Source organism: Halyomorpha halys, unplaced genomic scaffold (assembly GCF_000696795.3).
Source record: "Halyomorpha halys isolate HHAL.00 unplaced genomic scaffold, Hhal_1.1 Scaffold1889.1, whole genome shotgun sequence".
Taxonomy (NCBI): Eukaryota; Metazoa; Arthropoda; class Insecta; order Hemiptera; family Pentatomidae; genus Halyomorpha; species Halyomorpha halys.
The window spans coordinates 84,022-102,030 of record NW_027111391.1 but is presented as its reverse complement, the minus strand read 5'-3'; the positions used below and the strand labels follow the sequence as shown (position 1 = coordinate 102,030).

At 36.6% G+C, this 18,009-nt stretch overlaps 1 protein-coding gene across 1 annotated transcript in view; it reads left to right on the top strand.

Annotated features, from left to right (window-relative positions):
- The window catches only part of NaCP60E (Na channel protein 60E), a gene marked incomplete at its 5' end in the record, with an annotated part of 101,600 nt that overhangs the window by 11,603 nt on the left and 71,988 nt on the right, over positions 1–18,009 (top strand). The window contains 1 exon segment of the mRNA XM_067049393.1: positions 2,982–3,297. Within this exon segment, the coding sequence (XP_066905494.1) occupies positions 2,982–3,297 (316 nt within the window).

Here is an 18,009-nt window from a genome sequence, read left to right as displayed (position 1 = left end):
TATATATAGTGGTTACTTCAGCAAGCTTATGAGTTGTTGTTTTTTTTAAAATGATAATTGTATAGGAATTTATTTTATTGTAAATAGTTGTTTGTATTGTTATTATATTATATAGTGTTAGTTTACGAGGATTGTTGGTAAACTGGTGGGGGGAGTTACAGCCTGAGTCAGCTGTCACTTCGATGTCAGCTGACTGGGCAGATCAGCTGATCGAATGTATATAAAGAGATGTACCAAACCCAATAAAGCTAGTATGTTACAGCAGTTCAAGGGGGTTAGATCTTATTCCTTTTTCTCTTTTTTTGATATTTTGCTTTCACCGATACTTAACTTTATGTACATATATATATATATATATATGTGTGTGTGTAAAGACTGATAAAAAAAAGTATAAGGTAAGCGGAATAACAGTTTTCTCGATTGTCCCTTGCATGTCCTCCTCTTAAAAAAAAATGTTTTCATATTCCCTTCCTAAGCCAACTCATGATCTCTTGCTCTTCAGATGCCGATGATATTTATACATTTTTCTATTTCTACTTTAATCTCCAATTTCCCCTGTTGTTACTGTAGCGACACCACTATGCTGTAACTACTACAGCCGCCAAAACCGCTATGGCCTGGCAGGACGCAATCTATTAGCTAAAAAGGGAACTGTTCTGTTCTGTTTGGTTTAACGGCGTAAAACCTCCTTGGTCATCAACGCCATTCACTTCCAATTAGTTTCCAGCTACATTCAATTGATTATTTTATGCCACATGTATACATATATACGCATACATATACATATATATTCAAACATACAAACATATATATACATCCACATATATACACACACAATACACACATACATACATGAGCACATAAACACACATGTACATATAACACACTTATACATACACATACATGTACATATATATACGCACACCTATATACAGACGCATGCACCTACGAACACGCGCACATACATACACCCACCCACACACACATACACATACACACTAAGGAAGGCAAATAAGTAGTTTCTGAAATGATTTTTCCAAAATTAACAAGGGAACTACTACTGATGTTAGGCAAACGCCGTGTATTAATATTTGTATATAACTTCATTGTTACTTGTAACAACTATATAAGATATTATTCACCGCCCAAACAGCTACCGTACCTATTTGAGCGTGCATTATTAAGGTCTTCTGCTATAGAGAACCTAACATCAATTAGAGCCAGATCTTACTCAACCACCTTAACACTACTGAGCCAGGCACCGACTATCCCCAGCAGAACACCCCCTCGATTATCTGGTACTCCCTAGGCTTGATTCCTACAATATGTACCATTAAGTTACCACCTCTAGGTTCCGAACGGGTCAATCCAATCTCATCCTCCCTTTTCGCATCAAGGAGTTGTCGAATTCTCTTACCCCATCCGACGAGATGCATTCTGCAAATCCATACAACTGGAAACACAAGCGGGGAGTTGCCAATACTGCTTCCAAAGACTTTTCCTGCACATGGTGAGCCATTGCCACCCATTTGTACCCCTTCCATGTGAATGTGTCAATTTGCAAATCTTTGAGCAGCGCATTTGTATTAGGTGTCTTCTGTCTCCCTTTAGGTGGATTTCTGTTGTAGTTTAGCCTCAAAGCTTCCTAAAACTTCATCTTCCTCATCCCCAGCCAAAAGTATGTTTTTATTTATGTAGTCTCAGGGATTCCGCGGTGATTTGTCTTACCCTGATGACACGCTACGGTGACTTCTCGTTCGTCTTCCAGAAGGGTTTCCACCAGTTTCTAGTTTTCAACGGATGAATGTCCTGTACGCCATAGTAGATTGATCTTTTCTCAAACGGTTTCATTCCCTAAGTACAGGTAATGCATTTCTTTAGGCTTCAACGTTCTACATATCTGGTCGTTTTTCACGCCTGGCTACGACCAGATCGTCGTTCTCGATCCGGAGGTTCTGGTCTTCCAAATAATTTGACTCTTTTTTTCATTTCCTCTATACCTATCAGTCTTTCTTCTGCCGAGCTCTCATCATGCAACGATTCTTCCCTATCGCCTTCTCCCGCTTCATCCTGTTCTTCCTCTCTGGGCATCCATTCCTGCAGAAACAGTCTCATGACCCCAAACAGCTCTCGATTTACTTGTTCCATGGAGTTCATGGTTATAGCTCGAGATAGCAATCGCCAACAACATTTTCTTTGCTCGTTTTATATAGTACCTCCATGTTATATGGCGCTAGGAGAGCCTTCTGGCGTGTAATTTTTCCACCCACTGGGGTGGTCTGTGGTTGGTATGTACCTTGACCGATCTGCCGAACACATATGGTCGAAAGTGATGGACGGCCCACACTATTCCCAGTTCTATTGGAGTTCTTGCTCCATTGCGCTGTATCTCCTTTCCGTCTCTGTAAGGTATGCGTATGCCCATTCGCCCTCCTGAGGCAACATCGCCCCTAGCGCTTTCTCACTCGTATCTGTTGTTATTATGAATTGCAAAGTAAAATCCGGAAAAGCGAATACTGGCTCTCGCCACCAACCTCTCCATGTACCGGATACTGTCCTCCACCATCAGGGTAACGATCATCCTGCCTTTCTTGAGTAGGTGACGACATACTCCACCAATTAGTCAGACATACAGCCAATTAGTAATTAATGAGACATGTTGTACCTTGAGAATAACATGATTGAAGATACTTAATGTACATTTATAAATATATTTATTTTACTCAACGTAATCGTGAGCCACTTTGTTTATATGATATTTTGTGAATAATTCCTCCCTTTTAACAGTTCATTATTATATTCCTTTCAGTTTGCTTTTACTTAGGATTATTAAGGGTTCTTTTTCTCTATTCATTTTCTTTGCAATACAGCAAGAGGTTTTTTTATTTACTTGTATTTGTTATTAAAAATACCAAATAACATTAATTAAAAAATGTCAATTTTCTTTTATTGATTAAAGTTCCATAAAAACTATGTTTTAGGATCAACTACTGTGATGATTGTATTGCTACACCATTTGGTCAGTGGTGGATGGATATTCGAACCAAAGTTTTATCCTTTGTTGATACACCTGCATTTGAATGGATTGTACTAGTTCTCATATTTGCATCAAGCATAACACTTTGTTTCGAAGATATATATTTGGATGAAAATAAATTTTTAAAAAGCATACTTTATTGGACTAACCTTGGATTTTGCGTTCTATTTAGTGTAGAAATGGCATTGAAATGGGTTGCTTTAGGCTTTTATAAATATTTCAGCAGCTTCTGGACTATCCTTGACTTTACAATTGTTTTTGTAAGTATTTCATTTTAAGATAATATTAATATAATTATTAAACAATATTACCATAACTTAAAATGATTATGGTCTATATTATTTGTATTTTAGATCCTATATGTATTTATTTATGTATTTATACACTTATTTGTATATATTTATTATTACTATTTCATATCACATGCATATAAAATATATTTCATAAATATAGATTGTAATACTCAAAATTTATTTAAAATAAATAAAAGTGAATTTTTAATAGTTTTTACATATTCTCATATCTAAAGTATAGTTTGAAGACAACAAGGTTAAATAAAAAGATTAAATATTAAATAAATATGAGAATTTTTATTTTTAATTATATATAATATTTTAGACTCTTAATCTCAGGGCGTGTTTTTCTAGGCAACCAGAACACTTAACTTTAATAACACTTATATAAATATAATTAATTATTATGTTGATCTAAACCAACCAATTTATAAAATCTTCTTTTGATGATTGAAGTTTCTTTGTCTTCTTTCTCAACAAACTAACACTGGCTGTAAACAATCTTTCAACAAACAAACACTGACTAAACAAAGCATTGATTCTCTTACTCTTAACATACTTCATCCACCGGCGATCCAAACAAAACAGTACCTTATTATTCTTGGATGTTCCTTTGATCTCTTCTTTTTCTAGATGTCCCATTGAGAGATACCAAGGATGTTCAGGATCTCCTGCATCCAGGATACGTCCTCCCCTCGGCACCTAGAACACAAGTGATCCAAACACCAAGCTCTCTTCTTTCCCATTCTATAGCTGTTCGTTCTCAAGCTGGATTGTAGTACTATGGTTTTGAGTCTTTTCTTATGATTTCCTTTATGAATAATTTTCTTTAATACTTATTCTTAACTTCTATTCTTTCTTAAATTTACTGTAACTACAATAATGATGAGAAGTTAAATAAAGTTTTTAAAATATTTAAATCTGCTCAACATGGCCGCGATTTAACGAACTTCGGACTGGTGCTGCCATCTTGGCTTTTCTTACGATCTTTTCCACTCCATATTTGACTGAACAAAATTGGTTAGATTGCTTTTTAGATTTAATACCCTCAGTCCTCTGTTTCTCTCTCCCAGACTTCACAGTATCAGTCCCTAAGCTCCTATCCAGAGACTAAACCATCTACAAATGACGTTCCTTCCAAATTGTGAAAATTCCTACACAGGTCAATCCTAAACTCCCTCTTCGGTCAACCTTTTCCCGGAACCTCCAGTATCCGAGGATCCAATTCAACAACACTAAAGAAGAGTTCAATCCCTACCTAGACCAACATACACTCATGTCCATGATCAAACCTTCTATTCCCAAAACAGCCAAAATGCATCTGAAATAGCATCTATTCTTTCCTCCTTCCTTCGTGATCTTCAAGACACAATCAAGGCTCTTATCTCACTCCTAACCAGACTCCTTACAGAAATCCCGTTCAATTTACCTAGATGAACAAAAGCACCTTAAATATACTTTTATGGAATGCAAATGGACTACATAACCACCGTGACGAACTTGACATATTCCTCCATGAACATTTCATCGACATAGCACTACTGATTGAAACGTATTTCACTAAGCATTCTTACTTCTACATACGCGACTACATTACATATAGACCAGATCACCCTGACAACACATCCCATGCAGGTTCTTGTATCCTTATTCATGAATCTTTACCTCACTCCATCATTCCTTCCACTCCGTCTGATATTATTCAATCAACATCCGTCAGCTTATCCTCTCGCCCATTTAACATTACACTTTCAGCTGTATATTGTTCTCCAGGTAATTCCCTTTCCTATAGCCATCTTGACTCCTTATTCCGGTCCTTTGGTCTGCCATTTATTGCTGGAGGAGATTACAACGCCAAAGATCAACGGTGGGGATGCAGAACGTCCAATACTCGGGGTAGGACTCTTTCCCAAGTCACAACATCCAATAGTTATTCCATCTTCTCTCCTAAAAATCCTAATTATTGGCCTACATCCCTTAAAAAGTGTTCCGATATTCTTGATATATTTGTTACTTCCCAAATACCCACCTCACAATCCACACACAATTCAATCTTTAGATGACCTCTCTTCAGATCATAGCCCGGTTCTACTTCACATCCATTCAAATCCTATTCCTAGACCCTCTCCCCCTTCAATGGTTACAGGACAGGTAAACTGGAAAAATTTTCGGACTGATCTAGAAAACGTATTTGACTTAAAAGTTCAACTAAAAACAAAAGAAAAGATCGACTTTGCTATCGATATACTTTCTAGATCGATAGGAACTACTATCACTAACAATACTTCACCAATGAACTTAAAAAGTTTTAGAGAAAACAACTTACCTCGTCACATACAAGCATTATTAACAGAAAAACGCCGGGCAAGAGCGAGGTGGCACAGAACAAGATATTCTTCGGAGAAAACTCATTACAATACATTGACTAACAGACTAAAATCAGAAATTGGAAAACACAGAATACAAAATTTCCAGAACTTAACAGAAAACTTAAATACCACTGACAAATCATTATGGACAACTACTAAAAAGCTACTAAAATACAAATCCTTCAACCATCCAATTCTCACTGAAAATAAGACTTGGACACGATCAGATGTAGAAAAAACTCAAATGTTCGGCGAACACCTCTTCAAAACTTTTAACCCCAATCCTGATATCCTTAATCCAACCCATCTTGAACATGTTGAAGCAGAGATTACAATTCTACTACAAATGACCCTTCCTCTTAATGCCTTTCATCCCTCAGAAATAATGAACATCATCCACTAATTACCTTCTAAAAAAGCTCCTGACCACGATCTTATCACAGCACACATTCTAAAACAGCTCCCTCGTAAAGCCATTCTATTCCTTACTTATATCTAAAATGCTACACTCCGATCCACCTATTTCCCTGACCCTTGGAAAATGTCTATAATAAAAATGTTTCCCAAGCCACTTGAATATCCATCTTCCTACCGGCCTGTTACACTCCTGCCCATTATGGGAAAAATCCTAGAAAAACTCTTATTAAAACGCCTCTATCCAATCCTTGACTCATATGTTATTCCTGACCACCAGTTTGGATTTAGAACATCTCATTCTACCATACAACAGAGTCATCGAGTGTTTGATGTCATATCTTCCACATTGGAGCGTGGTATGTACTGCACGGGAGTCTTCCTCGATGTTGAACAAGGTTTTGATCCAGGTCTGCTCTATAAACTTCTTCAATTACTACTCCCTACATATTTCCTTATTATCCGCTCCTACCTCTCTGATAGAACCTTTTAAGTAAATCATTACCTAGCCTACTCATCTCTCTTTTCTCAGTCCGCCGTTGTTCCTCAAGGTAGTATCTTAGGTCCCATTCTTCATACGGTTTATACAGCTGACATCCCAACCCACCCTAACACAGTCCTAACAACATACGCTGATGACACATGTATACTGTCTGTAAACAACGACCCAACTAATGCATCATAAACACTACAGACACACATAATATCTATTGAAGAATGGTGTAAACTGGAGAATCAAAATATATCCTGAAAAAACCCATCAGATCACCTTTACTCTCCGTCGTAAACCTTTACCCCCCTGTCCTGCAGTATCCTTTCTAAATACTCCACTAACGCCTGTTGAACAGATTCGATACTTAGGACTCCATCTTGACAAGAGACTTACTTGGAATCCACTCACAAGACTGAAACGACAAGAAACTGCTCGTAGATTCCGATTGCTACAACACTTACTTGACAAACGCTCTAAACTTCACTACGATAATCAGAATATGGAATTGATATTGAATTGAATTATGAAATATGGAATTGAGCTCTGGGGCTCCACCAAACCATCAAATTCTTCCCGCATCCAATCGTTACAATCCAAAATCCTACGTAAAATCCTTTATGCTCCTTATTACGTTACAAATAAACTCATTCACAAAGACCTTAACATCCCATTCGTTGCAGATTTGGCCCAAAACAGATATGCGTCTTTTCATTCCAAACTCCATAACCATCCTAAGTTATTAATTCTTAATCGTTCATCCTTAACAATCCCTGATAATCCTCCGAGGTGTCTGAAAAGAAGTTGGCCACGGGACCTTCTAATTTAAATTAATGTTTGAAGGACCATCAATGGGTGGTCCTTCCCAAAATTTTCAAGAGTATATGAGACATACAACATATTTACTTATTGTATTTATTATTTTATACAGTTGAAAATTACATTAAATAAATAAATAATATAAATAGATTTAATACAAAAAATATACAATACTGAACAATATCTAAAATAAAAACATATTAAAAACCATTTATATATAAAAAATAACTATTTACTCATAAATGAGGATATTACAATATACGTATATCAAACATTCCCTCGCTAATATTATGCATTAAAAACTGCTACCTTCTTGTGTAATGAATGGTACTGTTTCTACTCTGTATATTCAAATTTATATTCAGATATATAAGCATGTAATTTAAATACGAATAAATAATAAGGCACCAAATTGTAACACATGCTTGAATATAAAAACGTTTATATGTAAGAACATCATCATAAAGAACTACAAATTATAACTGTTCTAGACCTTACCCTAATTAATAAGAATAACAACAACAATAACAAAATTACTGCTCTCATATATACCAATGTATACATAGCTACAATTGGTGTTCTCCCTCCTGAGTGAAGAGTCAATGCCCAGCTGTAAAATCCATCCGGAAAGCCTATGGCGGAACGCAAACGGCGGTCATTTCACTTCCGGTTCTCCAGGCTAGGAAGATTATGGCGCAGGGAAAGGTCTGAGTAGGATTGGTGGTTAGCCGTATACGAGAAAGACTCAAAGTTCCAAAGTGTTTCTGTTGCTGAGAATATAGACACATAGCTCGGAATCGTGTGGGAAAGGGTAGAACCTGCCTATGTCAAAACTGTAGTAAAGCAGAGCACAAAGCTAGTGATTGTAACCAGAAACCTCAATGCGCATTATGTGCGGGAAATGGAGATGCTGACCACCCCAGAGGTTGTAGTAGGTGTCAAACTTTCCGTTCAGCACTGAAAACCATGACGCAAACCCAACAACATCGTAGATGAGGATAATCCAGTTGAATTTGAACCATTGCGAAGCCGCTCATGATACTGCTTTACCAAACGGTATGGGGACAGTACATTGACGTAGCTATTCTCTGCAAACAATATAAAAATCTTGATAGTAACTCGTGGGTATTCCATGTCAGTGGTAAAGCTGCTATTTGGGCTTGTAATTCCCAAGCTATACAGGAAATGAATACTACATCGCACTCCGGCTTTGTATGTGCGAAGATAAAAGACGTATACATCTTTAGCTGTTACGCCAATCCCAGTATCACAATCGAAGACTTCGCGAATTTGTTGGATCGCATTGTCTTAGAGGCTAGTTTCCATAATCCAGCTATCATAGCCGGTGATTTCAACGCATGGGGAAGTAGAAAAACGAATCGGCGGAGTGAAGTTCTCCTGGAAGCTTTCGCGCAACTAAATATGAACCTTATGAACACCGGAACGAACCCGACGTTCACTAGTGCAGGAAGATCATCTATCACATCGATTTGACGTTTGTGAGTAGTCGCCTGCAACGGATCGCAACTTGGGAGGTTTTCGGACTTTATACAAACAGTAATCACGAGGCTATATGGATTACATTGGATACGCATACAAGAAAGAAAAGTTGTCGATGGAGAACCAATGGCTGGAATACGAAGACTTTCGATGGCACTTCGTTCACTTTAATGCTAGAGGACGAGTGTGAATTGATAGGGTCAACCGAGGAAAAGGCGCATACACTGACCTCTTTTATATCTGGGGCTTGTGATGCAGCTATGACCCGTTCAAAGTCTGGAAAACATCATTCCTCAGTGTATTGGTGAACGGATACTATTGACGATCTTCGCTAGTGTTGCAACCAAACAAGAAGACGTTACCAGCGAGCGAGACGTCTGCCTGAGTTTCCTGTGCTTCAAGAAAAGTTCAAGAGAGCTACAAGGAACCTCCGACTAGCCATAAAAGAAAGCAAACGACGGTGCTGGAGAGAACTCTGTGATGAGGTGGATGCAGACCCATTGGTTAGACCTTACAAAATAGCACTTAAGAAACTATGTAAAGGTACGATGCAGCTTCCCACGAGATCAAGCGTTGTAGACAGTATTGTCAGAGGCGAACAGGTGAATACTATTGACTGTATACAAATCACGCAGGACATCGCCTCGGAGCTACAACATGGCAGAGCACCAGGATTGGACGGAATTCTTAATGTGGCTCTAAAGGTGGCTCTCGGAAAAAGGCCAGATCTTTTCATCCATCTCTTCAGTGCTTGTATTTGTGGAGGCTCAATTCCGAAACCTTGGAAGAGACAGCGCCTCGTACTTAGAGTAAGGGTAGACTAGAAGACCCGTCAACCTACCGTCCAATTTGTTTATTCGATACTATGGGAAAGGCATTGGAGAAAATCCTTTCTCGCAGGCTACAAGAGTTCACGGAAGGAGTTAATGGCTTGTTAACACTGCAAGATGGACCTGTATAATAGATACCCTACGCATTATGGCGATGCCTGCCTATCTTATGAGGGTTCTCACTGACTACTTCAAAGATAAAGTTCTGTTTTATTTTACAGACATTGGCCAAAAAAGATAAGAGGTAACTGGTGGTGTTCCACAGGGCTCGGTATTAAGGTCTCTTCTATGGAACGTCATGTACGACGCAATCTTCAAATTCAGTTATGAGATTCACAGATGACGTTGCAGTTGTAGTGACGACGAAGCATTTGGAAGAAGTTACCCTCATCGGAAACCAGGCTGTTGCTATGGTCCGAGGTTGGCTGTCTTTGGTAGACCTACAACTTGCAGATCACAAGACCGAGGTTCTCCTAGTAACGAGCAGGAAGCAGACTGAGTACATCACTGTCACGATTGGTAGGCACGAAATTGGTTCCCAGTCTTATATAAAATACCTAGGAACCACGATCTCCGCTTTAATGTTCACATATTTGCGCCAAATCTGCTAAAGTAGCTTCCTTTTTGTCACCCCTTGTGCCAAAGGTTGGAGGTCCCGGAGAAAGTAGCCGAAGGCTCCTTGCTACTGTTGTCACCTCCATTATGTTATATGCAGCCCCGATTTGGAAAGAAGCGATGGTTACTTAATTATACAGGAGAAAATTGGTTTCAGTTTATCGCAGGGTTTCTGGACGGTTAGTGTGCCACGAAGCGGTGGCGTGAAAGCCCGAATGCCGCGTGTGAAATTCCTTGTTGAAGAAAGAAGCAGGCACTATAGACGACGCTTACACGTTTCCAGAGAGGAAGAGCAAAAAATAACCATCGACCAGTGGCAGCAACGTTGGGAGGCTGCAGATTCCGGGAGGTGGACTCGCACATTGATACCCGGTGTGGGCATGTGGTATGACCGCCAGCATGGTTAGGTGGATTTTTACGTAACCCAATTGTTGACCGTACATGGATGCTTTAGAGCCTACCTGTACCGCTTCAAACTGTACAACATCGCAGAATGCCCTGGATGTCAGATTGTCAAGGAAACCGCGGAGCACGTGTTTTTCACTTGTATTCGCTTTGCCGCAGAAAGAAGTGAATTGGATAGAGTGTGTGGAAGACGCATCACACCAGAAAACGTGGTGAGCTATAACCTACTCTCATACCAGCACTGGAACGCAACGAAGAGATTTATCACAGTCGTCCTCAAGAGGTTGAGAGAAAAAGAGTGGGCTAGAAGACATGACTAGCATGGAAATATGAAAACTATGCGAAGAAAGCGAGGCAGCACAGCCATTTCTCTCCATGAAGTAATGCCAAGCGGCGATCCCGTGGAGAGGAATAAACAGGTGTATGGCGATGGTTTTAGTAGGTAAAAATCCCACACACGGATAAGTACGGGCCTACACACACATATAAGTTATATATTCTGAAATGAAACTAAAATAAGGGGCGAATATAAAAATGTGAATGAAATATTAAAATATGGGCGTTAATGACCTCAGAGTTTTACACCCTAAATCCCCAGCCAACAACAACAACTAAAAATAAAAGGAGAGAGTGGAGTGCGAAATTAAACGCTTGAAGTAAACTCAAAGATTGATCTTCTAATGTGTACGATATCTCTATATACACATCTTCAATCAGCTGATCTACTCGATCACCTGACATCAAAATAATACATTATGTTCTCTTATTATTATCACCCGGAATGGTCCCTCTTACCGCTGTTTGATCCCAATTTTATATATACAATTGTCCCAATTTTTATCGTTCCCTTCCTATCGGCAAGGTATTAATTCTCTCGAGCTATTCTTCTGCCTTTTCCCTCTCCAATTTTCCCCGGACTTTTTCCCATAGCTTTTTCCTAGTGACATGATTATTGCATATATCGTCACCGTCTGCCTCCGTGCCTTTATAATCCTGCCGGATTCCGTAAAGCCCGAAGAGGATGTCGAATGACGAAAACTCCGTAACGGTGTGCACCGAATGATTGTATGATGCTATTGCCTTTAGCATTGCCACGTCAGGTTCCACTCCTTGGTCTGGTACAATCGAAGGTGATCGCTCAGCGTTCCGTGAAGCCGCTTTACGCCTCCTCTACTTTTGGGATGTCCTGGTGTATTGAGGTGCCATATCACATCCAAGTCCTTCATTTCCTTTCGTATCAAAGAGTTGTCAAATTGTCTTCCACCATCCGATGAGATACGTTCCGGAACTCCGTAGTACTGAAACCACAAGCGGAGAGATGCCAATACTGCTTCCGAAGACCTATCTTGCACCTAGTGCGCCATTACCACCTTACTGGAGAGGTCAATCATGGTCACCCATTTGTACCCCTTCCATGTAAATGTGTCGATTTGTAAATCTTTGAGTGGTACTTCTGTGGTAGGTGTCTTCTCCTGTCTTCCTTTAGGTGGATGTGTGTCGCACTTAGTGCGTAGAGAAACCTTGCAGCTTCCTACTACCTCTGATATAGTCTTCCTCATTCCCCACCAAAAGTATCTTCTCTTTAACGCTTGCATAGTCTCATGGATCCCCCGGTGATTTGTAATACCCTGATGATACGCTAAGGTGACTTCTCAGCGTTTTTCTTCTTTCAGAAGGGTTTCCACCATCAATTTGCAACGTCCTGTCTTGAATGTCCTGTCCATTCAAATCTGTTCATCACGCCATAGCCGCTTGATCTTCTCCCAAATGGTTTCATTGCCAACATACAGGTGATGCGTTTCTCTCGGCTTCGAAGCATTCTTCGACATTCTATAGATCTGCTCATTCTTCACGCCTGGTTGCGACCAGATTATCTTTATTTTACTTCTCCCGTACTCACTATGTTTAATTTTGGTCATTCCGGTGGTTTTGGTCTTACAAATAATTTGTCTCTTCTTATCATTAATTATTTCCTCCATTTCGTCAATGTCCCCTGGTCTTTCTTCAGCCAAACTCTCGTCATTTGAAGATTCTTCCCTACCATCTGCTTCCGCTTAATCCTGGTCTTCCTCTCTAAGCGTCCATTCCGTCATGACACCGGAAGGTTTCCAATTTTCTTGTTCCACGGCGTTCGTGGTGATAGCTAGAGACAACCAATCACCCACCACATTTTCTTTGCCCGGTTTATTTATAACCTCCATGTTATACTGCGCTAGAAGCTCCTTCCAGCGAGTTATCCTAGCTGACGATTCCTTTAGTTTTCCCACCCACTGGAGTGGTCTGTGGTCAGTGTGTATCTTGAACCTCCTGCGGAACCCATATGGTCTAAAGTAATCGACGGCCCACACTATTCCCAAGAGTTCTCGCTCCATTGCGCTGTTTTTTCGTCTGGTGTGATCTTCTTTTTTACCGCCAACAATGGACTATTGTACGGAGATGTACTGTCAATTCCTTGACGTTTTAAACTTTCGAGCTCCTCCTGGATGTGGTTACGTGGGTATCTCCTCTCCTTTACGTACGTCACCCTGTCCTGCTTCAGTGGGATCTCATGGACAGTCTTCCCGGTTCCCCTGAGGATAACCCATTTTTAAAAGAAACATCCTCGTATTCCCTCTTAAGTCGCTATCTCCAGTCTCGACTTGATTGATAGCCCCAATCCGTGCACCCTCGTTCCTCTGTTGTTGGCGACATTTGTAGGTTTTACCTCCTATCTCAATCCTCCATTTTCCCTTGCTATTTTTAATCCTAGCACCCACCTTCCCTAGCAAATCACACCCACTTTATATTCCCTTATATTCCATTACTTTATATTCCCTCGGCATGGTCTTTACGACATGCACTTTCAAGTTGCCCTCATTAAATCTCCATTAGTTCAAACCTATTTCCACCTCCCCCTCTACCTCACAAGATTAATCTTGATTAATCTACACTGACATAACTGAATCCGGTGTGTTCTCTCTCCACTACACAACTTCTCCACAGCTTCTCGACATATGATAGTACTGGAACTACCAGTGCTACCAGACATCTTTCAACTCACGCTTGCTATCTCTATAGGCAAACCGCCAAGCTCTCCTCTCACATGGTTGTTTTCCAACGTGCAGTTGCCCCTTTGTGGATACGCTCCTCTAAACTCTCCTCGTGTTCTAGCTGCTTCTCCTATTCATCTCCAAGTCCTTCTATTGCCTTGCTTTTATAGCGCCATTACTGCCAAATATTTCAGTGCAACTTTACCATAATTTATATAATTATAACCTTAGAATTCTTATAATCATAATTATAAGAAAAAAATGTCAATGGATTGCTCGTTCTTTTGGAAAAATATTTCCGAACGGTACTTTTAGGAGGCATCTTAATTATTGAGAAAAAATCGAGTTCACAGAATCTTAAGTATTCTAAATAGTCTTTTAAACTGTTTTTAAACCCTCATGAAAAACTTGACCCCCAAGCATGGTAAGAATTGGTTGGTCACCTGGCAAACATCACCTACGACGTGGATTGCCTTAAAAAAAAAAAAAAACCCTCATGGAAGGTTCTGGAATGATATCAACATTTGTTGAAGAAGCGCTCTGATTGGTACATTGGTTGTGGGTAATCATTTTAATTTATCTTTGTCCCACTGTTGGCTTGAATGTAGGAAGTACTTCCTTCTCCCACCACATTGTTTATAGGAATCCGTTAATTTTTTTTTATTGTTACTCATGCAATAGAAAAATTGACCCATACGTGTTAAAAAATCATTGGCTTCAATAAATCGATTTTCAGAACATCGTTGGATGAGACATTAACTTCGATGTTTTCAAAACATGTCAATGCCGCATCCTATCCTGTACCCACCTATTATGGTAGTGTACCACCTATGGGATTAGGACAGTACAAAGATAACTAGAAAGACTTCAAAGACTAAACGGAATAAAAATCAGCAGAGTCTTCCATACAAGAACTATTGTATGGAAGGCCCTTATTTGTTGCCTGCGTCCTATACTACCAATTCATACCATTTAAGAATTCATAATACTTAATTAAAATTAAATATCGATATTCCTGTTTTAAAATCTCTATATGTTATTTTAGTTATTTTCAAAATAATATCGGAATATTGTTGCTTATGTTAAATACTGACATTATAACAATGTAAAATATCGAAATAAATACGTAATATCAAAATAAAATATCGATATTCCTATTTTAAAATCTCTGTATGTTATTTTAGTCATTTTAAACAAAATATCGATATTTCGATAAAGTAATGTCTGAATATTGTTGCTAATATTCCATATCGATATTACAACAGTGTAAAATATCGACATAAATTTGTAATATTAAAATAAAATATCGATATTCCTATTTTAAAATCTTTATAAAATGTTCTAATCTTTTTAAACAAAGTATCGATATTTTGATTAAATAGTATTGCAATATTGTTGCTATTATTTTCATATCGTTATTACAACAATGTAAAATATCGAAATAAATATTTAATTAACAAAATAAAATATCGATATTTCTATTTTAAAACCTCTACATGTTATTATAGTCATTTTCGACAAAATATTGATATTTCAATAAAATAATATCGGAATATTGTTCTTATATACCATATCAATTTTACAATAATAAAAAATATCGATATTCTGATTTTAAAACCTTTATACAATTTTCTAGTCTTTTTAAACGAAGTATCAATCCATTATTGTCTCAAAACCTTTTATTTCTCTTATAAATCCGACGTTTCGGCCAATCCGGCCATCTTCAGGGACAATCTACTAAAAAATTTTTTTATTACATGTATGATCCTACAAACATTTCAAAATACTTAACATTATTATTTATAATTTACCTTACCTTAATACAACTTTGAAACTATATAATTTAAAAAACTCTAAACTCCATGCAGGCCATTCTGCCCAGGTCAAAAACATCAATTTCTATGAAACATTAAAAACATTAGGTAAAAGATATTTTTTTGTTAATAAGTATATCCCACATATGTTTAATTACCTAATTAGTCAATATTCACTTAAAACAAAATCAAAATCACAGACACCATTCCCTAAACTTTTATCACAACAATGCTTTTAACCTTCCTCCACTCAGTTCAAGCATTTAAAATTATTTATTATAACTACATTTTTGTCAATTTTCCTCTTTATTTCATAAGTAAATTTCCCATCAAGGCTAATTATAATCATCCACATTCAATTTATCCTATATTATTCATAAATTAATTTTACTTAATATCTCTGCAGTGTTGGTTTAAATTTCTTGTATCTGTTTTGGAATTCACTGTATAATCAATATTTTCAGACATGTAAATAGATTCAAGTATTTTCTTTTTGAATGTATTATTCTCTTTATGTAATATCATTGTATTTTCAAAATCAAAAATATGCTGGTTTTTGGTTGCATGTTGTACTAGTGCCGTTTTATTTGGATCCTTCTCCTTGTTTTTCAAATCATTATTGTGTTGATAAATTCTGTCACCCAATAATTGCTTTGTCTCACCTATGTATATAGCTGGACAATTTAGACAGGGAATTTTATATATTAATCCCGATTGATTTCTTGTATCAATTTTGTCCTTTAATATACTATAATAGTTTTTTATTTTATTGTTGGGTCTATGACTCAGGGAGTACTCATCAACATCGTAATCCTTAAATGATTGCTTAATATCTTCAGATAGTCCTTTAATATAATTGAATCCATAAAATTTTTTATTATTTACTATTTCGTTTCCTGTTTTATTTTTAACATTTTTAAGGTTAATTTCCCAAATCTTGTAGATTAATTTTTTTGGGTAAAAATTTTTTAGGAACATATTAATTATCTTATTTTTTATTATATGTAACCTACTATCATCATTTACTTTAATAGCTTTTTTAATATAATTATTTATTACATTTTATTTCATGTGATAAGGGTGGCAAGAATAATAATTCGATATTATATCACTACTTGTTTCTTTTTTTGTCCACTCTGTGATTATATTCTTACCTTGTCTTACCATCAATATATCCAAAAATCTTAATTTACCTTTCTTTTCCAATTCCATTGTGAATTTTAATTTTTCATGGTGGCTATTTAGTTCTTCCAGTAATCTATTTACATCCGTTTTCTTTAATATACAAAAAATGTCGTCTGTGTATTTTTGCATAATTTTTACTTGAATACCTGATTTTGAAAGTACATCTTTTATTAGATTATTCATGACTAGTCCTGCAAATGATATTGATAAGCTTCCCCATAGGAACTCCAAAAAGCTCTCTATATGTATTACCTTTGTACTTGAAAATGCCATTTTCACAGCATAATTTTATTCCTTCTAGGAACAATTTTTTTTTTTTATATTCGTGTTTGGTTTGATTTCCTCCCATTTTTTATTTATGATTTTATATACCAATTTGAGTGGAATATTTGTAATAAATAAAATATCGACATAAATTTGTAATATTAAAATAAAATATCGATATTCCTATTTTAAAATCTTTATACAATTTTCTAGTCTCTTTAAACAAAGTATCGATATTTCGATTAAATAATATTGTAATATTGTTGCTATTATTTTCATATCGTTATTACAACAATGTAAAATATCGAAATAAATATGTAATTATCAAAATAAAATAACGATATTCCTATTTTAAAATCTCTGCATGTTATTTTAGTCATTTTCTACAAAATATAGATATTTCAAAAAAATAATATCGTAATATTGTTGTTATATACCATATCGATTTGACAATAATAAAAAATATCGAAATAAATATGTATTTATCAAAATAAAATATCGGTATTACTATTTTAATATTTCTATATGTCATTTTAGTCATTTTAAACAAAACATCGATATTTCAATGAAATAATATCGGAACATAGTTGCTATTATTTTCATATCGATATTACAACAATAGAAAGTATCGAAACAAATATGTAATTATCAAAATAAAATATCGATATTCCTATTTTAAAATCTCTGTATGTTATTTTAGTCATTTTCAGAAAATATTGATATTTCTATAAAATAATATGGGAATATTGTTACTTATATTCCATATCGATATTACAATAGTGTAAATTATCAAAATAAATTTGTAATATCAAAATAAAATATGGATATTCCTATTTAAATATTTCTCAAACCTTAACATCCCATTCGTTGCAGATTTGACCCAAAACAGATATGCGTCTTTTTATTCCAAACTCCTTAACCATCCTAACCCATTAATTCTTAATC